The sequence below is a fragment of the Schistocerca cancellata genome, chromosome 3, assembly GCF_023864275.1.
Source record: "Schistocerca cancellata isolate TAMUIC-IGC-003103 chromosome 3, iqSchCanc2.1, whole genome shotgun sequence".
Lineage (NCBI taxonomy): Eukaryota > Metazoa > Arthropoda > Insecta > Orthoptera > Acrididae > Schistocerca > Schistocerca cancellata.
Genome location: NC_064628.1, coordinates 839,864,288 through 839,891,344, shown reverse-complemented (window position 1 = coordinate 839,891,344; position 27,057 = coordinate 839,864,288). Strand labels below are relative to the sequence as shown.

The window sequence follows — 27,057 nt, the reverse complement described above, 5'->3', positions numbered from 1 at the left end:
CGGGGCCTTGTTTTGACTCAGGTCTTTCAGTGCTCTGTCAAACTCTTCACGCAGTATCTTATCTCCCATTTCATCTTCATCTACATCCTCTTCCATTTCCATAATATTGTCCTCAAGTACATCGCCCTTGTATAAACCCTCTATATACTCCTTCCACCTTTCTGCTTTCCCTTCTTTGCTTAGAACTGGGTTGCCATCTGAGCTCTTGATATTCATACAAGTGGTTCTCTTCTCTCCAAAGGTCTCTTTAATTTTCCTGTAGGCAGTATCTATCTTACCCCTAGTGAGACAAGCCTCTACATCCTTACATTTGTCCTCTAGCCATCCCTGCTTAGCCATTTTGCACTTCCTGTCGATTTCATTTTTGAGACGTTTATATTCCTTTTTGCCTGCTTCATTTACTGCATTTTTATATTTTCTCCTTTCATCAATTAAATTCAATATTTCTTCTGTTACCCAAGGATTTCTATTAGCCCGCGTCTTTTTACCTACTTGATCGTCTGCTGCCTTCACCACTTCATCCCTCAGAGCTACCCATTCTTCTTCTACTGTATTTCTTTCCCCCATTCCTGTCAATTCTTCCCTAATGCTCTCCCTGAAACTCTCTACAACCTCTGGTTCTTTCAGTTTATCCAGGTCCCATCTCCTTAAATTCCCACCTTTTTGCAGAAAAGGTATATGGGTAAAAGACCAATCAAAGAATTATACTAACTCACACAGGCAGACTCACAGATGTGATCAGAAAACTCCAACAAACACTCTGTGGACACATGCATAAAGTGAACAACAACAACAACAGAATTACAAAGACGATTTTTGGGGTACTAAACAGCTCAATCAAAAAATCAATTGGCTTCAAAAAATAGATGACCAAAAACAAGCAGGAATCAATAGGAGAATTATAAATGAAAGAAGCAAATTCAGCAATGAAATTATGAATGTGAAATTTGAAGTAAAAGACAGGAAGAAAACAGGGAAAATGTGGACAGAACAAAGGGAACAGGAACACAACCAAAGAATGAAGAGATTTTGGAAAGAGAAAAAGGAGGAAGAAAAGAGAAGAAATTGAATAATCATGTAAAATTAATGTTCAAACATAATCATATACTTTTTCAATTGATAACATCAATTGAAAATATTTAAAATTCTTAAAATTGTACCTGATTAATTATGAATTGCGAAAAGTAAATAATTCCTTAAAAAGAATATAGTCATAAGCAGTAAAATAAAAGTAACAGCACCATAGTACACTTGTAACAACATTCCATGACATCCAGTTTTTTACCAAACCAATTTTCCATCACATAGTCACATGTATCAGGGGTAATGGCTAGAGGCTAGAGGAAGGTAGGAGGGTCAGAGAAAAAGCACTGATACTTTGTGGTATTGGAATGTAACAAAGATATTGCCTGAAAGATGTGATATAATTAATTTAAAACTAAGAAGCAATGTAGATATTGTACCTAACACTGATACATGATACATCTTGTTAAACTAAGTATTTAAATTAAAATATTGATCTAAAACATCGAGTGCCCATGTTTTTCACTAGAGGGCATCTGAGTTGTGTTTTCTGCTAGCATGCACTGAGCTCAGTCTGCTTACAGCCTCACTGCCAATAAGTGCAGTGGGGCTGCTGAAGTCATCCCATCCTGAGTGACTCTGTAGCAAACCTGGAGAGTTGCTGCTGACTAGACTGTCTGAGTATTTGTCAAAATTGTTGAAGTCACTCTGGAGATTGAGTGTTTTGTCTGGTTCTTTTAGATGATGTCCCAATATTTCGACTTGTTCTAAATGTTCAAAAAAATGCCCCGTGGACCTACCTAGTGTTTACTTTCAATTAGATGATCTCCAAGTGCTCTCTTATTATTTTGTAGTGAAGTGTGCTTGTTAAATCAGATCCCAATAATTCTACCAATTCGGCCTATGTACTGTTTATGGTGGTTGTTGCATTTGGTGCACTAATTGTAAAACTTGATTTATTTGTATCTTGTTTTAGTTTAAAATGAAGAGTTTAAATTGTGTGAAAGGCTAGTGTTAAGTGTGTTTTCTGAAACTGTTGCCATATTGCATCTGACACCCTTTGTATCCTGTAGACATGTAAATAGATTTTTGCACTTGATGTTCCTTTCTTAACACTTAGTGTGTGTCTTGCGCAATATTATGGCACTTGCAGCAAGTGAGAATGTACAACAGACATAATATTACATCGCACAAGCTATGATGATTTTCTGCAGTCTCAAATGCATTTCTACAGCCCCTGAATCATCTATGAGATCTGGAGGCTTCGTAGATGACAGTAGCAGTATCATTTGAACACCTCATCCTTTTTGAAACCTTTATCACCCTTTCTTGTTTCATAGACATTAGGCGATGATAGCGTTCTCTCCGTTTCATCAATTTTTTGCGCTTTTCTGTTGATGTTTTTGTTAAAATGTGCAGTGAAGAAGAGAAATGTTCAGAGAAAATGATTTTGAAAGACCCCAACGAGTCTATAGATGATGAAAATGAGGTATTTGATGATGATTCAGGTTGCACGTCATCTGAAAATTTTAGTAATTCTACTTTTTTGAAGATGAGTTGCTGCATAGTTATCATGGATTCTCCTTCAGGTACATTAGGAAATGAAAGCGGGTGTAAGAGTCCTGTGAATATAATGTTGGACTGTGCATTTCTCCATCTTTTAATGTACATTACACTGTCCTCTACTAATAATGAAAAAAGTTGCTTTGATCTTGTGTCTTTTCTCTTTCTTTAGCTGTAAATTGACTGTAAAAGAAATGTAAACAGGAAGATCATGTGTTTCTTTACGTACTTGACTGAAAGATTGCATGTTTCCATACATATTTGACAGAAAGATCACGTGTTTCCTTACATATTTGAATACTAGAATTACTTTTCTATTTTTTCAGCAATAATTACTGTTCAACTAAAGTTTCATTTGTGTATTCAAGATTTAACACTAGCAATAGCAAAATATGTGTATTTAAAGTAGAAAGTCTAATAAACTTGAAAATGTTTTGAAATTCCAACTACATATTTACACACACACAAATTATAACTTAAAAAAGAAATTGTAGATATTTTAGCCAGCCCACAGGTAATGGCAGCTACTTAAGACTAACAATGTAAGTATTAATGTAATAGTACTGCCCTTTCCATGTACTCTATTTTAATTTCTGGAAACATTTTAGTGACTATTTCAGTCAGGTAACCATAATGTAACAGCAAATTGCGTAAGAATGGCTTTTTAATTTTCTTATCCTGCTCACTGAATGGTAGCTTAAGTAATTCATTAATTAAGGAACTAAAATATGCCATCTTGTGTATAGTTGGATACCATGACATTGTAGTCGTAATGAGATATGTGTAAGTAGGTTTCCTGTTAATGTTTGAAATATATGGACACCACTTGAAAGAACCAGAAGAAATAGTCAATCTGCTGTGAGACTTCATGAATTTTTGCAACATACTCAGATGCCCCAGCCAACAGCAACTCTCCAGCTTTGCTACAGCACTATTCCACAAATGATCATCTTAGCAGCCTGCTGCACTTGCTGGCAACGTGGCCGAAGGCAGATTGAGCCCAGTGTGCACAGGTGGAAGACAAACCTCAGATGCCCTCTGGTGGAAACTGCATGCACTCTGTTTTAGATCAATGTTTTACTGTAAATACATATTTTAACAAGATGTATCATGTGTGTGTTAGGTGCATTATCTAAATTACTTATTAGTTTTAAATTAATTGTATTACATCTTTTAGACAATGTCTTTGTTATTTTTTTAATACTGCACATTTCCTCATCTCCTCCACCCCCACCCCCTCCTCCATCCTTCCTCTCACCTTCCTCTGTCCCCTGCCAATCATCCATGACAAATGAACCTGTATGATGGAAATGCAAGATGCCACAGAATGCTGTCACAAGTGTTCTATGGTGGTGTTTCTTTTATTTTGTGTTCCTTAGAAAGAATTTTTACTTTCCACAACTCATGATTAAACAGGCACAATTTAATAATAATTTTAAATATTTTCAGTCATTATTGTTTATTGAAATAATTATTTCTTAATGTTTTATTACATTTATTTTCAAATTTGAAGATGATCATTAAATGTGGTTGGAAGTAGTTATGAAGTGCGACTAATTACAGCTGAGTCCTTTAGAATAAATGTTAAAAAAGAATTATACAGTTGCAGCATCGGTCATTGTGATATGTGATCCATTATTAAACTCTGTGACTGTACACATGAGCTGTCTAATACAATATGGCTGTCATCATCAACCCAGAACGTAGGGAGTGGAATGGTCTCATGTTGCTGAGGTTCGACTGCAGCAAGTAGTGACCTTGGCTGGGATGGGTAGTGGCGATACAAAACAGGCATGGGGTAGGGAGGGGGAAGGAAAGCAGTATAGGAGTGAGGGAAGATGCAGTAATGCTGCCTGTGGGGATGTGGAGGGACATACCAGAGCCAGGGACAGAGGTACTGAGGTGCAGCATTGAAAGTCTGTGCTGCCGCAAGGGAGTGGGAAGGGAGAGGAGAGTGGTGCTAGGAAGGGGGGTGGGGTGAGAAGAGTAAGCAAAGTGGGGGGAAAGGACTATGGAGGCAAACTTGGGAGGTAAGGGGCAGGACAGGTGTCTGAGACTCGAGTAGGACTGTGGACTTGTGAAAAGTGAGGAGGGAAACAGAGAAGGGAGAAAAAATGCTGGATTGGGTGGGGGGGAGGGGGGGGGGAGGATAGAAGATAACCAACTCTAGAGTGGGAGCAGGCAAGGGCAGTGTATTGCGTGGCTTGCCCAGAAACTGTGTGGTCCAGTTATTATCTTCATCTACATCAGTATTCTGCAAACCACTATGAGGTGCATTGCAGAGGAGATGTTCCATTGTACCAATTATTAGGGTTTCTTTCTGATCCATTTGATTATGGAGCATGGAAAGAATGATTTATTGAATGCCTCTGTGAGTGTCGTAATTATTCTAATCTTATCCTCACAATCCCTGTGTAAGCAATATGAGGGACTATAGTATATGCCTAGAGTCGTTATTTAGACCAGTTCTTGAAAGTTTGTAACAGACATTCTCGGTATTCTGTACATCTATCTTCAAGAGTCTTCCATTTCAGTTCCTTCAGTACCTCAGTGACACACTACCATGGATGAAATGAATCTGGGACCATTTGTGCTACACTTCTCTGTATATGTTCAATCCCCAATTAATCCTATTTGTTGCAGGTAACACACACTTGAGCAATATTCTAGAACCAGTGACATAGTGATTTGTAAGGAATTTCCTTTGTAGACTGATTGCACTTCCCCTGTATACCACCAATAAACTAAAGTTTACAAGGTTGGTTTGAAAAGTCCTCGGAATTACCATGAGAGGTCAGCACTAGCGCAATGAGCTGTTCATGTGATATTCATTGGACTGTTGCCTGTAAACACTTGCCACCTCAGTGCTCTTGGATGAGAGCTGTGGCAGTGACGTCGATCTATTGTTGTTCCCGCTTAGTGATTTGCTAAGATGGAAAATCAAGATCTGAGCAGTGATTAAGTACTTTGTAAAGAAAGGTATCAAAGCAAAGGACATTCATGCCAATTTCCAGAATACAGTGGGGGACTCTGCTCCTTCATATTCAACTGTTTCCAAGCAGTCAAATGAATTTAAATTTGGTTGGGAGAACTGAGAAGTTTGGCCAAGATGTGTCACTACTCCAGAAATCATTTCAGAAGTGCACAAAATGGTCATGGAGGATCGCCGATTAAAAGTGCGTGAAATTGCTCATGCTTAACAGATATCATCTGAAAGTGTATATCACATTTTAACTGAAGAATTAGAAATTAAAAAATTATCTGCAAAATGGATGCCACGACTCTTGACGCTGGATCAAAAACGCATGAGAATGTACATATGGGAACAATGTCTGGCCCGGTTTAAGAGAAACGAACAAGATTTTTTGTGCCGGTTTGTGACCAAACATGAAAGTTGGGTGTACTACTAGCCCCAGAGACAAAATAACAGTCAAAGCAGTGGAAACTTGCTGAGTTTTCTGCCACCAAAGAAAGCAAAGACAATTCCTTCAGCGAGAAAGGTCATAGCATCCGTGTTCTGGGATGCGAAGGGAATTCTGTTTATAGGTTACCTCCCCACTGGGAAAACAATTACTGGAGAATGCTATGCTAACCTCCTGGACAAATTGCAACAAAAGATACATGAATGAAGGCCAGATTTAGCAAGGGAGAAAGTCATCTCCCATCAAGACAATGCATGCCCATACACGTGCTGTCACCATAGCAGAATTATAGGAACTAAGGTATGAATTGTTGCCTCACTCACCTTATGCACCTGATACGGCTCCATCAGACTTCCATCTCTTTCCAAAACTGAAAATTTTTCGTGGTGGACGAAGATTCACATGAAACAAAGAATTGTTAGCAGGACTTGACAACTATTTTGCAGGCCTGGAGGAAACTCATTTTCGAGATAGGATCACGGCACGGGAATATCATTGGACCAAGTGAATTAATCTACAAGGAGACTACACCGAAAAATAAAAAAAAGTTTCAGTGATGTAAGTACTTTTTTTTCTATTCCATTCTGAGAACTTTTCAAACCACCCACGTACTACCTGCTTTATCCATGGGATCATTCCATTTCATATCCCGACAAAGTGTTACACACAGGTATTCATTTGCATGAGCTGGCCAATTGCAGCAGTGATCTGTTGATATTATAGCCATAGGATACAACATTTTGTTTTGTTTTGTGAAGTGCACAATTCTATATTTCTGAATATTTAAAGCAAGTTGCCAGTCTTTGCACCACTTTAAAATCTGATCGAGAAATGACTGAATATTTATGCAGCTTCTTTCAGATAGTACTTCATTATAGATAACTGCATATCTGCAAAAAGCCTGATGTTACTATTAATGTTGTGTGCAAGATCATTAATATACATCATGAAGAGCAAAGGTCCCAATACAATTTCCTGTGGAACATCCAAAAGTATTTCATATGATGATGACTCTCCGTGCAAGGTAACGTGCTGCATTCTTCCTACCAGAAAGTCCTGAATCCAGTCACAAATTTTACTTGATACCCATATGTCATACTTTTGACAGTAAGTGTAGGTGTGGTAGTGAGTCAGTGCTTTTTGGAAATAAAAAATTACTGTGTCTACCTGATTGTCTTGATGCAAAACTTAAAGCTTTCAGAGAAAAGAGCAAGTTGGGTGTGACGTGACTGATGTTTTGGGAATCTATGCTGGTTGCCATTGGTCATTCTGTTCAAGATACCTCAATGTGTTTGAGCTCGGAATATCTTCTAAAATTCTAATTGATTGGACGATAGTTTTGTGAATCACTTCTACAACCCTTCGTGTACATGAGTGTGTCCTGTGCTTTTTTCCAAGAATTCAGACAGTTTTTTATTTGAGGGATCTGCATAGATTATAGTTAAAAGAGGGGTAAACACAGTCGCAAATTTAGTATAGAATGTGATAGAAATTCCATCGGGCCCTGCAGCTTTGTTCAGTTTTAATGATTTCAGCTGTTTTTCAACACCACTTACACTAATACTGATTTCACTCATATTTTCAGTGGTACGAAGATTTAACTGGGGCAATTCTCATGGGTTTTCCTTTGTAAAGGAGTGTTTAAAAATGGTGTTAAGCATTTCAGCTTACTACCCTCGATTTCAGCTCCTCAAAACGAATTTTGGTGCCACTAACTGCCTTTACATAAAATCAGAATTTCATTGATTTCTGTAAAGGTTCATTTGGCCATATTCTGCTGCAGTAGTCATTGAAGGTATCACATATTACTCTCTCGACAGCCAGTTATGTTTCATTCAGCATCGCTCTACCTATTGCCCTATGCTTTGTTTTACACCTATTATGCAGTAATATCTCTTTCTTTGGAAGTGTCTTTACAGTGACTGTGTACTGTAGAGGTTCCCTCCCATTATGAACTGTTCTACTGAGTACATATCTTCAGTGCATGGTCAATTGTTCTTTTAAACTTGACTCATTGTTCCTCTACGTGCTCCTGCCCCGTGTTGAAAGTTTCGGGTTCCTTATTTAGATATGACACTACTGATTTTTTTAAATCTAGTTTACTCTTGTTTTTGAACTTTGGTAATCATTGTTGCGACAACCATGTCATAGTCACTGATACCAGTTTCAGTGTGAACATCCTCACATGGACCAGTTCTATTTGTTCCTGTTAGATCTAATATATTTCCATCACGAGTGGTGTCCTTAGTGATCTGTTGTATGTAGTTTTCAACGTAGGCATTTAGTAATGTCTCACAGACTGTCTTATCATGCCCACCACTAACAAAATTGTAATTTTCCCAGTTAATTGTTGGATGATTCAAGTCCCCACCAATGATTACAGTACGATTGGGAAACTTCTGTACAAGTGAACTGAGGTTTTCTCTAAAGTTTTCTGTTTCATCAGGAGTTGAGTCTGGTGGGCGATAGAAGGATAGGGTAGGTGGCATGCGAGGTGAATCTATCACTTCGTCCTAGTTCAGTTGTGGCCATTCCAAATGCCTGTCCTTACCTGCTAGCATCTAAGCTGAGGGTGTTCGCTGTAACCAGTGCTTCAGAGGGAAGCATTGGAACAGCCTGGTTTTGAGGACCACGCATCTCCTGCATAAGTTTAGAAAGCTGCAGCTTAGACTATTGCAGAATTGCTATAGCTCTAGTTCAGGTCATACACTCAGCTTAAAACCACTCATTGCAGAACTGTGTTACAGATTATTATTATTATTATTATTATTATTATTATTATTTCTTTTTGCCCACCGAGCAAGGTGGCGCAGTGGCTAGCACACTGGACTCACATTCGGGAGGATGACGGTTCAGACCAGCGTCCGGCCATACTGATTTAGGTTTTCCGTGATTTCTCTAAATCGCTCCAGGCAAATGCCGGGATGGTTCCTGTGAAAGGGCACGTCCGACTTCCTTCCCCGTCCTTCCTTAATCTGATGATAAAGATGACCTCGCTGTCTGGTCTTCTTCCCCAAAACAAGCAACCAACAACCAATCTTTTTCCCAGATGGTTTATTTCGTTAGTTCTTTTGCATGTAATTATGGATGAAAAAACTGAACAGATCATTTACTGTGACAAGCAAGGTGCCACTTATAGTCACTAAGCTCTGATGGAAATAGTTGGGCCTGTGGAAGCCACTGTCACTATCTGCATCTCTTGGTAATTAATTTTCATAGCAACGACATGCCTGTTTGAATAGTCTCATCAGTGAAGAAGCCTGTTAATATATACTTTAGCTATTGAACTCAGTGCGGCAGAGATTGTGTTCCACACAAAAATAAAAGTTACTCCCTTTCAATGTTGCTCTTGACTAAATGCTTCAGAATCCACTGTTAACACAGATGAAACAATGTAGGACCAGACAAAATTGTAGAACATTGCAATTATGTTGCTGTGACACAACTCTGTCATTTCTTAACCCACTGATAACATTTTGTACAAGTTGGAGTCTGCACATATGAGGGTAATCCCAAAAGTAAGATCTCCAATTTTTTTATAAGTACATAGATCTGTTTATTTCTACAATGGTTTACATCAGTTTACAACTTGAACATTTAGCTATTTTTTGACATGATCACCATTTCTGTAGATGCATTTTTGTAGACACTGTGGAAGTTTTTGTATGCCCATGTCATACCAGCTCACTGCCATGCTGTTCAGAAAGTTACGAACCTCTTCTTTCACCTCGTCATTGGAGCTGAATTGCTGGTACCACAATTAATGCTGACAGGTACTGTGAGACTCTGAAAAAACTCAAACGGGCAACCTGCAACGATGACGTGAAAGAAGAGGTTCATAACTTTCTGAACAGCATGGCGGCGAGCTGGTACGGCATGGGCATACAAAAACTTCCACAGCGTCTACAAAAATGCATCGGCAGAAATGGTGATTATGTTGAAAAATAGCTAAATGTTCAAGCTGTAAACTGATGTAAACCATTGTAGAAATAAACAGGTCTTTGCACTTATAAAAAAAATAGGAGATCTTACTTTTGGGATTACCCTAATATATTCTCAGCTTGCATACACATATCCATTCATACACGTTAATCACTAATATGCAGAAACAATGAATCACTGACCACAGTGGTGCAGTGTGACTTTCAGCAAATATTCAGGAAGTTGCTCTGTGTAGTGTAGTGCAGAGCAGTGCAGAACAGTTTGTGAATTTTATACTAATGCTTTAAAACTCAATATAACAGGATATAGCAGGGTAACTGAGTATGGGCGGTGGTTCTGTGTCAAAGATGGATGCAAGTGCAACAGGAGAAGGGAGATTGTAGATACGGGATGTTCTTTATTATTGCATTTTTACAATGATTGGACCTTCTGGCTACTAGTGTAGATGGTAAACAAGGTGGACTTATTGTTCAGCATCTCCCAGTGCACAAACTTTCAGCCCAGTGTGCATATAATAGCACTTCAGTCTCCTCTGCTGTGGCTGCTGGTTCAAGAGAAGGCTCGTGTTTTCTGGTCTGCGTCATACCGGAACAACATAGCTGCTGTGAGGTGGCAAACTGTGCCATATCCAGTGGTGCAGAACATGGAAGTCTCATGTCGATATTTTGGCAGAGGCAGCAATGGCTGGATACCCCATGACGTAGTCCAAAGAAGGCTACAGAGCACTCAAGCAGCAGGCAGAGTTTTGTACCCTGGCAACAATAGTGGCAGCAGCATCGCCAATATGGCTTTGGATGATGATGATGATGATGATGATAGCTGGTTTGGGAAGGTGTTAAATGCAACTTATCAGCATTGAGTTCACAGAAGGCTGGCGTTTCTGTGTCACTAGGAAACTGTTCTGGAACAGAAGAAATGACTGGAGTGACAGTTGTCACCCAGAATCCAATCAAACCAGAGTGACTCCTCGAAGGCTAGCCCCAGGGCACTGACACCCAGTACAGTGTCATGGATGTGGGTGCTTCTGCTTGAGAGTTACTGATCACAATAGTTGATGGCCAGCACCTGATGATGTCAGGTGCTCTGACTCTCCAGCTTCTGCTCCAAGTACTGCTATAGTTTATCCTGATAAAATTCCACCCTCCTAAGAGAAATCCAGTCTCTGGCTTTCCATTGAAAACTGGCTGTAACATAAGTACTGGTTTATTTGCAAGTATTTACATTTTTTGTCCCCACTTTGCCCTTAACACTATGTACACTTCTTTTTGACTTCACTAGTCCTTAGCTCACACACAGATTTTTCATTCACAGTTGATTCTGTCCTTTCTCAGACTGTCTCTTGTTGGTGCCATTATTACCGATTTGGATCCATAGGTTGAAGGTTGGAAGGGATGGAATTAGAGCAATTTTCTGCTTGAAGTAGTAGTAAGCAATAACTATTATGGCTAAAATCATGTAGGCAGCTGAAGTTGAGATTCCTATAGTTAGGAAGTGACGATGATGCTATGTATGATACTCTAATTACAAAATGTAATCAATGTGTTAAGATATGACAGAGTTGTGGTACAGTGTTATTATTGCAATGTCCTATTAGTTTGTATGTTGGTTCTTCTGTGTTACAGTGAACTTTGAATGAAAGAGGCAAACAACTGAATGTAATGGAAACATTTTGTTTATATTAGGCTGAAGGAACTGTTAAGCAAAATATTTATTCACCATGTTTGTGCACATGCTAATAGGGAAACATCAGTGTCACATTGTATGATATGTAATTACTCTGAAGAGTGCATGTTTAGTCAATGCTGAAGGAGTTATATATGTGTGCAAGTTAGTCATGGGCCTTTAGTTTTCCGGATAAAGATTTTTGGCTCTATCAGTTTATTCTTGAAAGATGATGATAGCATTAGACACAAAAGACCCATGCACTGCTCCTCATGCGGGAAATACTGCACTGCTGAGCTGGGCTGATAACCATTTGTCATTCACTTTGGGTACACGCCATCCACAGGTCATGCGAGTTCACCTTTTTCTGCTCTGCGACGCAATGTCCAAAAATGGTAATAACATGCAAAAGAGAATTCTTCCGAAGAGTAGGTCTGCATTGGTTATACTCTGTTATACTCTAAGGCAACCCAAAGGGTTATTATTTTTACTTTTTATGTGCAAGGACATTACAGTAGCACACAGAAGGTATCTTAATCAGTGGCATGTAATGAATATTTTTTTTTTTTTTTTTTGCTTTGGGGAGGGGGTTGTCCTGGAATTGCGGCAAAAATACAACAAAAATAATCATTGAAAGATTATTTGATTAAACAGAGAATTTGAAAAGTTTGTTCTTATACTTCTGTTGCAATGACATCAGGAACGTGTGATCATGGCGGTGTCTTTGTTACACTCTCGCCTCCACCACTCAAAGATAACTTTGAGACAAATACATATGTTTACTCATAGAACAGTTTCCAAACATTACACTTTAGTTATTAGTTCTGCAGTGACATATAAAGTTTAGTTCATTGCTTGTAGATATCTTAGTTCAGTGTAACTCGGAGTAATCTGCTTCCTGCCGCTACTCCTGAAGTTGTCATCCCGGTCCATTTCGTCGGAAACCTGGATCTTGTTAAGTGAATTCCATGAAATAATCCAGACACCAAGTCATTTTATAGTGGTTTGTTAATGACAAGCTGCACAAATTCTTGGTGGGAGACCACTCCACAAAGCAGGCTACACAGTCACAAAACTGTAGTAAAACAAGTATATTATTACATTGATATGTGACACAGTGGTCACGTCTGTGAACTGTCTCCTACTGAGCTTTTCTGAGCCTTCTGCTCCCCTGATTTATATGTTCTTAACAATGAAGTTAACAAAACTAGAGTGCAAATTTATAATTTTAACAATTACAAGTTCAAGTTTATTATGAATAACTGTATACAAATCCTTTTCTATTTTATGCCTAAACTGGTGTATACACTATAAAAGATTTTTACATAAGATACAAATCACATTATACAAAATAGTGAAAAACCACAATGCGAACCTAATTTTTCTTAATTATGGATTAATTAGTGAATGCAAAATAATGCTAGCATATATTGGACGAACACGATATACAAGTAAATAAATGAAATAATAAATTTTATGAAATTTAATGTATTATGCAAAATCACTTATTAGATACAACTGGAATTACAAAACTTTCCATGAATTGCTTCTTTGGAGAGTATTTCATTACGGTATCGAAAAAGGAATGCAAAACAAGGAGTTGTTTTATTTCAGGCACCCAGTGTAATAGTTCTGTACTATCTTTTTGATTACCCAAAACCATCACTGGAACCACCAACCTATGTATCTCCCACACATTAATTTACTTACCCATCCTGCCATTAGAGATCCTACCTGGTGAAAATTTGACTCACGTGAATAACACTATAGACTCCTTAGACTAGATGTTAGCTGTTAAAAATGACTGTATATCAATGGGATACCTTGTAGACAACACAAAATTTGAACACGCTTAATTTAAACACACTCACTCCACATTCTCATTAGCAGAAATTTCTCAGATTGCATACCCACACCCATTGATGTACATTAATTTCTAGTACACAGGTACAATGAATCACTGGCCATAGTGATACAGTGTGTCTTTCAGCAAATACTCAAGATATTACTCAGTGCAGTGCAGTGCAGTGCAGTGCAGCACGGTGGAAAACAGTTGTTGAATTTGAAACCAACACTTTAAAACTCATTATAATGATGTATAGCAGGATGCTTGTGCAAGTGGCCAAGCTTACACAACTTTGTACAAGCTTCTATTGCAGTTATAGTCTGTCCCCCTCATTTTGTTTAAAGAGCAAAATCACACTTGTGTAATTTTTATTGCGCTTTGTTCTTATTCCAACATTACTTGTCAGCTTCTCAGTGAAAGTTAGTTTTCCATCAACAGTTGCTATCCAGCAAGCTGTAGAATGTCTTTATGGTTTCAGCAAGGGATGAGGACTGTACTGATGGTGTCCTAAATATCACTCACTTCAGCTGCTCAAACCAGCAGTCCACTTTCACAATGAAAATCACTTCCTGATCTCTTGATTGAAACCAGTATGTTTGTTGAAGTTACTACATATTGTTGTTGTTGTTGTTGTTGTGATCTTCAGTTCTGAGACTGGTTTGATGCAGCTCTCCATGCTACTCAATCCTGTGCAGGCTTCTTCATCCTCCAGTATCTACTGCAACCTACATCCTTCTGAATCTGCTTAGTGTATTCATCTCTTGGTCTCCCTCTACGATTTTTACCCTTTATGCTGCCCTCCAATACTAAATTGGTGATCCCTTGATGCCTCAGAACATGTCCTACCAACCGATCCCTTCTTCTGGTCAAGTTGTGCCACAAACTTCTCTTCTCCCCAATCCTATTCAATACTTCCTCATTAGTTATGTGATCTACCCATCTAATCTTCAGCATTCTTCTGTAGCACCACATTTCGAAAGCTTCTATTCTCTTCTTGTCCAAACTATTTACCGTCCATGTTTCACTTCCATACATGGCTACACTCCATACAAATACTTTCAGAAATGACTTCCTGTCACATAAATCTATCCTCAATGTTAACAAATTTCTCTTGTTCAGAAACGCTTTCCTTGCCATTGCCAGTCTACATTTTATATCCTCTCTACTTCTACCATCATCAGTTATTTTGCTCTCCAAATAGCAAAACTCCTTTACTACTTTAAGTGTCTCATTTCCTAATCTAATTCCCTCAGCATCACCCGACTTGATTTGACTACATTCCAAATCCTCGCTTTGCTTTTGTTGATGTTCAGCTTATATCCTCCTTTCAAGACACTGTCCATTCCGTTCAGCTGCTCTTCCAAGTGCTTTGCTGTCTGTGGCAGAATTACAATGTCATCGGTGAACCTCAAAGTTTTTACTTCTTCTCCATAGATTTTAATACCTACTCTGAATTTTTCTTTTGTTTCCTTTATTGCTTGCTCAATGTACTACACATATCAAGCGTAAATTTGTGTCTATTTTAATAATAAAAGTTTGGATAAATATCGAACTTTACACATACTGATATTAGTCACCACATTTTAAAGTTAAATATTACACACTGAAAGAAATTCAAGGAGCACCTAACTGATGGTTCTACTATTACTGCAAGGATTATATTTACATTACCCATTCTGTAACCTCTGTGACTTGACACAGGTTGTGGATGATTTTCCACCTGTAAAAGTGTGCCACGCTGGCTCATTTACATCACCAATTCAGGCTGTCCTTCATACTTACAGGTTAGGGGATAGAAGCTGCATCCTGTCTCTTCTCTTACACTGCTTTTACCCTGAAAGGATACCGAATTCTGCCACTCGGACATGACTCACACTTCACAGCCAAGGGGGAGGGCATGTTGCAGATCAGTCTTTTCCGTAAAGGAAAGTGCATCTGTAGTAGTGAATAATATTTGAGATACTTTTCTAGCACTGCTGCTTCCAATAATGTTGTTGTGATTTTTTTTTTAATCAGCACACATTTTGTTTCTTTTCCAGACATTTTGGATCATCGAGAGGGTCCCATTTTAACTTTCTAGCAACACTTTCTGTATGTGATCATACAGTACAAAGCAGAAGAAGATGTGGACAGTTCTGGACAAAATGTGTTCCTTTGTTACTGCTCATCCTGTTGCCAAAGAATTTTATAGATGTATCTTTGAATGGTGTGTCGTGTGTTGACGTAAGGAATTGAGAATTAAGTCATTTAGAAGTGCAATGTAGTATAGAACAATATACTTATTGACTTTTATAAGTATGTGCTGATCTTCCATATCCTTCGCATTTCACTTTTTGTTAAATAAGGTCTAAAATATGCCTTTGTTGTGAGAAAATGCTGACATGATAATTGCATTTAATAAATAAATTTGTAAATCTTAGAATTCACAGTTGTGAAGATCTTTATGAAGCAGCACATTTATTTATTGATTTACTTTCTTCTTCAGTGCCTGTATAGTACTCTGACAAAGTACTGTGTTACTCTTAATATAGCAGCTTATGGCACTTATTATTACAAAGATTTACTTCAGAGTTCCAACCCATGAAACCTTCTTATACGACAAATACGGTAATGGGATATAACAGAACCAGAGAAGAAAAGTTGCTACTCACCATATAGCGGAGATGCCGAGTCGTGACAGGCACAATAAAAAGATTCACACAATTAAAGCTTTCGGCCATTAAGGCCTTTGTCAGCAGTGAAGTGTTGCAGTTTAGACGGAGGGCAGGAGAGAAGGTGCAGAAGGGGAAGGGGGTAAGTAGCAGAAAGGAGAGAAATAAAAGAGATTAAAAGACTGAGCGTGGCGGTGAAATGACGGCTGTGTAGTGCTGGAATGGGAACAACAGGGAGGGGGCTGGGTGGGTGAGGACAGTGACTAACGAAGGTTGAGACCAGGAGGGTTACGGGAACATAGGATGTATTACAGCGAAAGTTCCCACCTGCGAAATTCAGAATAGCTGGTGTTGGTGGGAAGGATCCATATGGCACTGGCTGTGTAGCAGTGATTAAGATGAGGGATATCATGTTTGGCAGCATGTTCAGCATCAGGGTGGACCACTTGTTTCTTGGCCACAGTTTGTCGGTGGCCGTTCATGCGGACAGACAGCTTGTTGGTTGTCATGCCTACATAAAATGCAGCACAGAGATTGCAGCTTAGCTTGTAAATCACATGATTGGTTTCACAGGTAGCCCTGCCTTTGATGTTAGTGACCGGACTGGAGTCGGTGGTGGTAGGAGGATGTATGGGACAGGTCTTGCATCTAGGTCTATTATAGGGGCTTGAGCCATGAGGTATGGGATTGAGAGGAGGGGTTGTGTAAGGATGGACGAGTATATTGTGTAGGTTTGGTGGACAGCAGAATACCACAGTAGGACGGGTGGGAAGGATAGTGGGCAGGACATTTCCTATTTCAGGACATGACGAGAGGTAATGGAAACCCTGGCGGAGAATGTAATTCAGTTGCTCCAGTCCTGTATGGTACTGAGTTACGAGGGGAATGCTCCTCTGTTGCCGGACTGTGGGACTTTGGTAGGTGGTGGGAGACTGGAAAGATAAGGCACAGATGATTTGTTTTTGTACAAGGATGGGAGGATAATTATGTTCAGTGAAGGCTTCAGTGAGCCTCTCAGTATATTTCAAGAGGGAATGCTCGGCACTGCAGATGCGACGACCACGGTTGGCTAGGCTGTATGGAAACGACTTCTTGTTATGGAATGGGTGGCAGCTGTCAAAGTGGAGGTATTGCTGGTGGTTAGTAGATTTGATATGGATGGAGGTACTGATGTAGCCATCTCTGAGGTGAAGGTCAACATCTAGGAAGGTGGCTTCTTGGGTTGAGTAGGACCAGGTGATGAAGCAAATGGGGAAGAAGTTGTTGAGGTTCTGCAGGAATGTGAATAAGGTGTCCTGACATTCAATCCAGTTAGCAAAGATGTCATCAGTTAACCTGAACCAGATGAGGGGTTTAGGATTCTGGGTTTTTAGGAAGGATTCCTCTAGATGGCCCATGAATAAATTAGCGTAGGAAGGTGCCATGTGAGTGCCCATAGCCATACCTTGGATTTGTTTGTAGGTAATGCCTTCAAAGGAGAAGTAATTGTGGGTGAGGATGTAGTTGGTCATGGAGACTAGAAAGGAGGTTGTTGGTTTTGAATCGTTAGGGCATCTGGAAAGGTAGTGTTAGACAGCAGTAAGGCCATGGGCATTAGGAATGTCAGTGTACAGGGAGGTGGCATCAGTAGTGGCGAGCAGGTCACTGTGTGGTAAAGGGAGAGGGGCTGTGGAGAGTCAGCCGAGGAAATGGTTGGTATCTTTTATATAGGAGGATAGGTTCCGGGTAATAGGTTGATGGTGTTGGTCTATGAGAGCAGAGATTCTCTCAGTCAGGGCACAGTAACCGGCCACAATGGGGTGTCCTGGGTGGTTGGGTTCATGGACTTTAGGAAGCATGTAGAAGGTGGGAGTGTGGGAAGTGGTAGGGATAAGTAGAGAGATGTACTCTGGGGAGAGGTTCTGGGAAGGGCCTAAGGATTTGAGTAGCGACTGGAGATCCTGCTGGATTACTGGAATGGGATCACTGTGGCATGGTTTGTAGGTGGAAGTATCTGAGAGCTGACGGAGTCCTTCTGCCATGTAATCCTTGCGTTTCAAAACAACAGTGGTGGAGCCTTTGTCAGCAGGTAGGATTATAAGGTTGGGATCAGTTTTTAGATAGTGGACTGAAGTTCTTCCCGCAGATGTAAGGTTAGATTGCATGTTGAGGGATTTGGGGAATGATGTTGAGGCAAGGTTCGAGATTAAGAAATTCTGGAAAGTTAACGGGGGGTGGTTTGGAGGCAGTGGGGGTTGATCACAGTTGGATGGAGGAGTGAACTGAATTAGGCAAGGCTCAGCATTGGTCTTTGGTTGAGTCTGATGGTTGGGTTGGTAGCGAAAAAGTGTTTCCACTGTGGGGACCGGGAGAAGGAGAGAAGGTCTTTAACTAGTCCTGCATGGTTGAATTTGGGAGTGGGGGCAAAAGGTGAGGCCTTTGGAGAGGACTGATATTTCTGTGGGACTAAGGCTTCTGGAGGAAAGGTTCATAACTGTGTTGCGGGTCTGTTTAGGTTCTGGGTTGTGTGTGGTGGTGGGAGGGAGTTTTGGAGGATCGGGTAAATGTAGTAGGTCTGCAAGACAGGGTTTGTCAGCTATGAGGGGGTGTGGGGGAGGTTTGGAGATGGTTGTAGAAGTGGTGGATGGTGGTACTCCAAGGCGGGAGTGGGAAGTGAGTAGGCTGGAGAGCTTTTTGAGGTGGTGTTGTGCATGTTGCTCATGTACCTGCAGGGCAAGAGTTTCAATGTGTGTTATGGGTTCCAGGAGTTTGGTATTATATAGCAGGAGAATTTTGCAGATGGAGAGAAGGTACTGCAAGGAGGATTGGGCTTGGTTGATATGGTTTTACAGGACTATGTTGATGAGGGCTAAGGATTGGCAGAATCTGAACAGGTGGAGGTCATTATGGAAGGAGGGGTGGCAACCAGAGATGGGTAATTTGATGGTAAGGCCATTAGGGGGGATTTCATGAGCCAAGCAACAACACAGGAACAGTACGTGGGATTGGGATCTGGTTAGGGATAAGGACAATTTTCTGTATTGACGCAGATGGAAGGAGCAAGGATTCATGGTGGTGCAAAAAATGCGAAAAATTACGTAAGAAAGTAGAATTACATCTGAAAAATTAAACAAAAATACACCCAAATAACGTGTGAAAAGTACAAAAAGGACCAAATGGATGCATAAGGGTGGGAAGAAAACGTGATGAAATCTGAGGAAAATGACAATAGTGGAAGGCGAAAACTCACTAAAATTTGCGAGAAGTCACAAGGGTCAAAGTAGAAAATAACTACTCAATAATAAATATAAGTATATTACTGTGGGTAGCAGGTTTAAGGGTGGATACGCATTAGGGGGACGGCAGATGTGACTGGAAGAGGTGGATTTAGTGGATGCGAACAGGCATAGAACATCACCTATCCCATCAAAGGCAGGGCTACCTGTGAAACAAGTCATGTGATTTACAAGCTAAGCTGCAACCTTTGTGCTGCATTCTATGTAGGCATGACAACCAACAAGCTGTCTGTCTGCATTAACGGCCACCGACAAACTGTGGCCAAGAAACAAGTGGACCACCCTGCTGCTGAACTCGCTGCCAAACATGATATCCCTCATCTTAATCACTGCTTCACAGCCTGTGCCACATGGATCCTTCCCACCAACACCAGCTTTTCTGAAATGCACAGGTGGGAACTTTCCCTGCAATACATTCTACATTCCCGTAACCCTCCTGGCCTCAACCCTCATTAGTCACTGTCCTCACCCATCCAGCCCCCTCGCTGTTCCCATTCCTGCACTACACAGCCGTCATTTCACCGCCACACCCAGTCTTTAAATTCTTTTATTTCTCTCCTTTCCGCTACTTACCCCCTTCCCCCTCCACACCTTCTCTCTTGCCCTCCGTCTAAACTGCAACACTTCACTGTCTGCCACTCCCACCATACTATCCCTCCCCCTTCCTGCCCCAGCCTCCTCCTTACCCCCACCCAGTCACCCATCCCATCATTCACTGGTGCTGCTGCTCGCAGTGTGGTCTCAGCTGTCTGAGACTGCAGACGTGTGTGCAAGTTGTGGTTTTGTGTGTGTGTGTGTGTGTGTGTGTGTGTGTGTGTGTGTGTGTGTGTGTGTGAGAGAGAACTGCTGACAAAGGCGACTCAGCATCTCTGCTATATTGTGAGCAGCAACTTTCCTTCTCTGGTATTGTTATATTCCAGCCTGGATTTTCCATTGTTTGACAATAATGTGATAGATAGTTAAATTGACCCCACCTCCCTCTCATAGACAGAGGTGATGTGAATTCGGACTGAAGTTAAATGATGCAGAATGGATAGGTATACACAGGAACTTAATTCTATCTGAAACATTAATACTGTTTGCAAATGTCACGTCTTAGGCACGACTTTGACAAACACAATTAGGTTGGTGCATAAGTTTGTAGTGTTTTTGTTTTCAATGTTGGTATTCTGGTTGTTATGGGTTTGTTTATTGGTGGTCATTTTTTATTTGTAGTTCACTGTTGCTTTTTGAGTTTATATTGTGTCATTTTGCCATTTGGAGATAGTGAATGGAACTGTGGACAGTAGAAAATGAAATGCTAAGTGGAAAAATTGGACATTTCTGACATTTTATTATGTTTGAGTTCTATAGAGGAGTGACAGCACCAAAGGCAACCAAACACATTTGAACTGTTTATGTGAATAATGCCTTTCAAAAGAGCATAGCAAGAAAACGGTTTTCTTATTTTGAGGAGGATTGTTTTGACATAAGTGACCCTCCATGTCAGGAAGACTTTCGGGGTTTGATGAAGATCATTTAAACGCAGTGATCCACATTGGTGTACTCGAGAATTGGAACATGTGATGAACTGTGATCATTTCACCATTGTGTGACATTTGCATGCAGTGGGAAAGGTTCAAAAATGGCTAACAGATGCTCAAGCCAAAATCACAAAAATCATTGATCATATGGGTGTCTCAGCTTGCTTGTCATCAGTTGGCTTGTGAACAACACCAACCATTCCTGTCCTCTATGTCTTTGTGTTAACATAAAGGAAAAAAAAAAAGAATAGTTGAGTCCAAACAAAGCCGCAACTTCCCATACAAAGACTTGCATGCATCCACAAAAGATAAAGTCATGCATCTGATGGAACAGCAATGGTATGGTACATTAAGAATTGCTTCCCCGAGGTGCAACTATCACTGCTGACATTTATTGTCAAAATCTGAGATGTCTTGCAGACACAATCCAAAAACAACCACCAGGAAGACTGCATTAAGTGATGCTACTCCATGATAATGCCCAACCGCATTATGCTAGACTGACAAAAAACACTATACAGGAGTTGCGTTGGGAATTTATTCCACATCCACCTTATTTACCTGATCTGGTGTCCTAAGATTCTCACCTTTTCTGCTCTCTGTTGAATAACCTTCTAGGAACTTCCCTTCCAGATTAAAATGCACTTCATCTCGAAACCATGTGGCTAATCCAGTCCCAGAATCAAAACATTACCCATGTGTTGCGAAAGAAAATATATTATTGATGACTATAGTATCTGTTATGTGTATCTGTTGTGTTTATTAAACTGATGGAAAAATGCTATGAACTTATGCACCATCTCAGTATAAAAAGTTTCTACTGTTCAAATGAAGACAACTCTAAAGTTTTGCTTGGTTGTTGTAAGTAGATATAGTGGTTGAATTGTGCTCAGATTTCCTTCACAGTAGGTACATTGCTGTATCATGAAGTTCAAATGACTGCAATACTCATAATCTCATACAGAGCGATAGATGTAAAGCTGCAGAAAAAGACATAGATTTGTCAATATTGCCTTTTAGCGTAAGTTTCCATGAATTCCATACAATGGTGGGTTATTAACTGAGCCATCCTACAAAGGTAGGTACTTCATCCTTTCCTACTTTGATCTTCAAAAATTTTGTAATTGAAGGCACTAAAGGGCCTGAATCCCCCCACACAGTACGAGTTTTCCTGAACTTCAGAGATGGAAACCCATTCTCCAACATTTCCTCTCATCCCAAGTCCTCATAGACTTAGGATTTTTTCTGTTCTTTAATCCATACTTCACTTCTCACTTTAAACCATCTTCATGGAAGTTCGCACCACACTTGCTCACATACAACTTTCCACCCTCCCAACTCTATTGGCATCTCCTACTACTTTGTCTCGCTTGTTCTTATAAGGGAAGATAACCTACAATCTGAGCCTACAAAGCAGCTCCCCTTCACCTGCTCCCCTCCGCCCCTTTCCCAAAAAATATCTCGGAAATAACATACAAGTTGTGAAAGTTACGATTAAGTGTTTCTATTGCTGAAACTAGAAATTTCATCTCCTGAGGGTAAGTATCAATTAGAAATGTTATATCCTTGTAATCCTAAGAATTTTCTCCATTTGATACTGTAAAGGGGTTTTAGTGTAATCATTAATGGTGATATAAGCATACAGTGCAAAAATTGATGAGAAAAAAAGCTAACATTAGCTAAACATGCCTATTATTCTTTCACCATAGTTAGTCTACATTTTGTCCATCATAAATCTCTTACTGTTACAAACAAATAAGGGATTTCCAGGAACTAAAAGAATATCTCTAATGTGTCACCCTAGGTTAAATTAAATAAAAGAAAAAAATTTTTTTGTGTAAGCTAAACTGGAATCAATAAAGACAGTTAATGGAAAAGTTTAGTTCATCAGGTCTTGCATTTATTAGTACATTTTGTTGTGTTGACTTTCAGATGAAAGTTACAGCTTATTTTGCATACTTTAACTGTGTTCACCACACTGACAGCAGTTTTCATCCATTGCTGAAGAGAGAGCAGTTACACTTGTACACATTACGGTTTTTAAGTGTAAGTATCGTAGTAAGCCACACCTATTCCCCTAGGTTGTCCATCTGTCTTTCATAAGTCATTGGCTTGTTTGTTTGTTGAGAATTTATTTTTGAATATGGCAGTCATCTTCCCACATGAATTTCTGTGTGGGTTTTATTTATATTTTTATTCTGTATAATGTTTCTTCTGTCCATTGACGCCAGTTGCTGTAAATACACATTATTCAACTGGTTCAACGACATTATAGCAAATTTCTACTGGCTTCAGTGCAGTATACTGATTACATTTCATTAAGGCTTTACTGCACTTTGTTTTCAGCTCTGCTCTAATATCTGCACTATTGAGTTCATTCTCTTATTGTTGAAGTTCTCAGAAAAAAATCCATTGATAGGCACAGGTTTGTAATTCCAGTTAAATGATTAAAATATCTTATAAGCCTGCAGAAAAAAAAATTGTGAAAATAGTCACACATTCCCCAATTTCTTTCTCAATTATGAGATCGTTCCTTGCTCCCACATCGGCAGCTGACTTTTCTTATCTGTCATCTGATTTTGAACCTCAGTTGTCTTAAGGCAAATTTACAGACACTGGTTAACTGAAAATTAATATTGTAGAGTATTAGTCTGCAGCATGAGTATTCATAGACAGATCTACAGCACAGTCCTGTAAGATGCTGCCTGGGTTCACAAATTTGTGACTTCGTAATTCACTACTTCCTGATTGGTGATGCACTTTTCTGCCACAGATAATTACACCAAACAAAAAATTTGTCACACATAGTGTCCATAACACTAATACTGTGTAATATTGACTCCAGATTTATAATGACCTCACTTCAGTGAGGAAGAGATTCCACAGGTTTCTTTAGGTATGACATATCCAACTGAAGCCACCCATTGATTATTAGATCCCACAGAGCTAATAAATTGTGGAAATCTCAATTGTTATGTTTCACTTGCTGTTCGAATTATCCCAGACATTTTGCAATTGAGTAAGACCAGATAATTTAGTGGGCTAGTTGAGTTACGTGAGTGTGTGTCAAGCCAGAAAAGTATGTGTGCACCCCTATGAATATAGCGTTGTCATCTTGGAAGACAAGAGTGCCCACAGGTTAATCATGAAAATGTAGAAGAAAGAGTGGTGTTTGGTCGTTGAGAATGTTGAAGTAAACATCCTGATTTATGTTCACAGTAACGTGAATGAAGGAGCCAAAGTCATGGTAAAAAAATCACCCCTGAAGTATCACAGAACCACATTTTGCTCAAATTACACCAACAGACTGTGGGTTAAAAGTCTCATTGACCCCCAATGCACTTTTTGCATGACTTGAAACAAGGCAAAACTGTGACTTGGCAGACAAGAATATAGACTTACAGTCAGCTCTTGTCCAGTTTCTGTCATATGGCCCATTCGAGACGTGCAGCCTTGTGCTGCTGTGAGAAGTTGCCATTTGTGAGATGCCAGAGTCCAAATATTAACTGCATGCAATTCCTTTTATAATATTCAGTCACAAACTGACTGAGACAGACCCACATTCACTGACAGCAGCAGTGCCTGTCGAGTTGGAAACCAATTGTCATTGACTAGGCGCAAAACTTGTCTCAAATCCACACGCATTATGATCTTTTTATGACCACTCATGTTGTACTGTCTTGTGTGTTTGAGAGTGGTACACCATTCCTTGTAGATACATTAGACAGACTGAGTTTATACATAAATAAATCAGGCAACTTTATTCACAGTGTGGTCACAGGCCTGTCCAAACTTCTGCTATTCTGTCACATTCCCCATGTTGACCACTGTTGTGTACTGATTATGTACAACCAACTGGCACGTAGGTGGAGAATCACATGAGCACCTGGTGGCATTTTTACATCATCTGCAACACCTCACAGTGTCCAGTATACCCATTTAAGGGAGACAACTAATATTTTGAACAGTGAGCTTACTTCTTAGGCTGTAAGTCATGTACAGTACTGGTTTTCGTGCATCATTGCTAGACTGCATAGAAAGCTTAAATGAAGCTTGCCTTATCAGATTTGCAGGAAATTTGCATGAATGCCTAATCTGCTAAGTTTGAGTTTAACTTTGACAGAGCAGACCTCAGTGATAATTCTTAGTTGTGGGAGAAGTTATGCTGTTCCTGGGTGTGGATATAATGTCTCTTGGAACAACCATAGTGGTCTCGTGCCTGTAATGTGCTAAGGTCATTTTCAGAGAGGCCATTTTGATAATTAAATCACCTGCTCAGTGTAAACCATCACATAAGAAGAGGAACAAGTGGATCACTTGGTAGGTCATTGATAAATATTAAAAACAGTAATGGCCCTAATACAGATCCCTGGGGTACTCCATACAAAACTATCTCGAATCTTGATGAATATGTTCTATCTGCCTGGCTTATCTCCACCTTCTGATACCTGTCTGACAGATATGATTCAAACCATTTGTGGGCAACTCCACGTATCCCATAGGCATATAACTTCCTAAGCAGTAACTTATGGTCGATGACATCAAAGGCCTTTGATAAGTCTAAAAACAATCCACAATTTAATTCCTTTCTGTTTATGGAATTTAGAACAAGTTGCAAAAAATTGAAGATAGCTGTTTCAGTTGATTTATTTTTACGGAAACCATTTTGCGCATTAACCAATATTCTATTCTTAATAAGAAATTTGTATAGTCTCTGATACATTATCCTTTCTATTATTTTTGAGAAACCTGACAACATTGATAAAGGCCTAAAGTTACTAACATCATATTTATCACCATTCTTGTAAAGTGGCTTTATAGTAGACATTTTAAGTTTTGATGGAAACACCCCTGTCTATAAAGATTCATTTATAATTTCAGTGAGATGCGAGGCTATGTTTCTTGCACTTTGCTTAATGACTTTGTCAGGAATCTCATCACACCCACATGACATTTTATTTTTTAACTTATTTATAGAATTTAGTACCTCTGAATCAGTTACTGGATAAAGGAACATTGTCATGTCATTCATGGGGATTTTTACTTTGCTATTGGAATTGCATTTACTTTTAATTAAATTTATGGCTATATTTGTGAAATGTTCATTAAATATGTTGGCAATCTGAAGTGGGTCCTTAACAGTTTTACCCCCACTTTTAATGACAAAGCTGTTATCTTTTCTTTTGTGTCTACCTATATTTTTATTTATTACCTCCCAAGTTGACTTCATTTTGTTGTTACCTTTCTCAATATAGGTATCATTATCAAGCTTCTTAGCTGCAATTATTACTTTTTTGTACAGGCTTCTATAACATTTCACATGTGCTTTCAGTACTACATTCTTCCTGGCTGATTTATTTAACTTTCTGAGAGTGTCTGATGACTTTCTAATCCCCTGTGTAATCCATGTTTTGGTTTTATGTTTATTTTTGACTCTTTTTATAGGAAAGACAACATCGAAGCAGTGTTTGTAGCTTTCAAGGAATGCGTCAAACATGTTGTTGACATCACCACTTGATTCAGTCCCCCAGTTGTTATTTTCCAGAATGTAATTAAAAATTCTTATGCTGTCATCATTTATAAATCTCCTTTCCCTGTAATTATTATTGATAACAGGGTCCTTGTAAGATGTGACATTTAAACGTAATTTGATACCCTTGTGATCCGAGAAACCAGTGTCAATTACTTCAGTGTTATATTCACACTTGTCCTTGTTTATAAATACTTGATCTATTATAGTTTCAGACATATTTCCGCATCTGATAACTTCATTTACAGTTGCCATCATATTATGACACAAAAACAGATTGCACAGTTGCTGTTGTTTACTACAATCATTCTTAAAGTTAACATTAAAATCACCAAGAACAATTACATTATGTTTAAGTTCATTCAGCAGTCCCTCAAGGTTTTCCATAAAAATGGCAAAGTTGCCCCCGGTGGTGATCGGTACAAACACACAATAGTAATTTTTAATTTGGTTAGTCCACATATACTGTATTCAAAATCTTTTTCTATGCATTTTAGTTTACATTTAATTTCTCTTGATTCTACCCCTGTCCTAACATAAATACATGTCCCACCCCCTTTATGGTTGATTCTACAAAATTTGCTAATCATTTCAAAATTTGGAATAATTATGCTAGACAC

At 39.3% G+C, this 27,057-nt stretch overlaps 1 protein-coding gene across 4 annotated transcripts in view; it reads left to right on the top strand.

Moving 5' to 3' along the window:
* The window catches only part of LOC126175892 (uncharacterized protein KIAA0930 homolog), a 101,392-nt gene extending 85,526 nt beyond the window's left edge, over window positions 1-15,866 (top strand). For all 4 annotated transcript variants that reach the window (XM_049922946.1, XM_049922949.1, XM_049922948.1 and 1 more), the window contains one exon: window positions 15,498-15,866. In XM_049922946.1, coding sequence (XP_049778903.1) covers window positions 15,498-15,538 — 41 coding nt within the window. In that variant the 3' untranslated portion in view covers window positions 15,539-15,866. The remainder of the gene's footprint in view (window positions 1-15,497) is intronic.
* The last annotated feature ends 11,191 nt before the right edge of the window (window positions 15,867-27,057 follow it).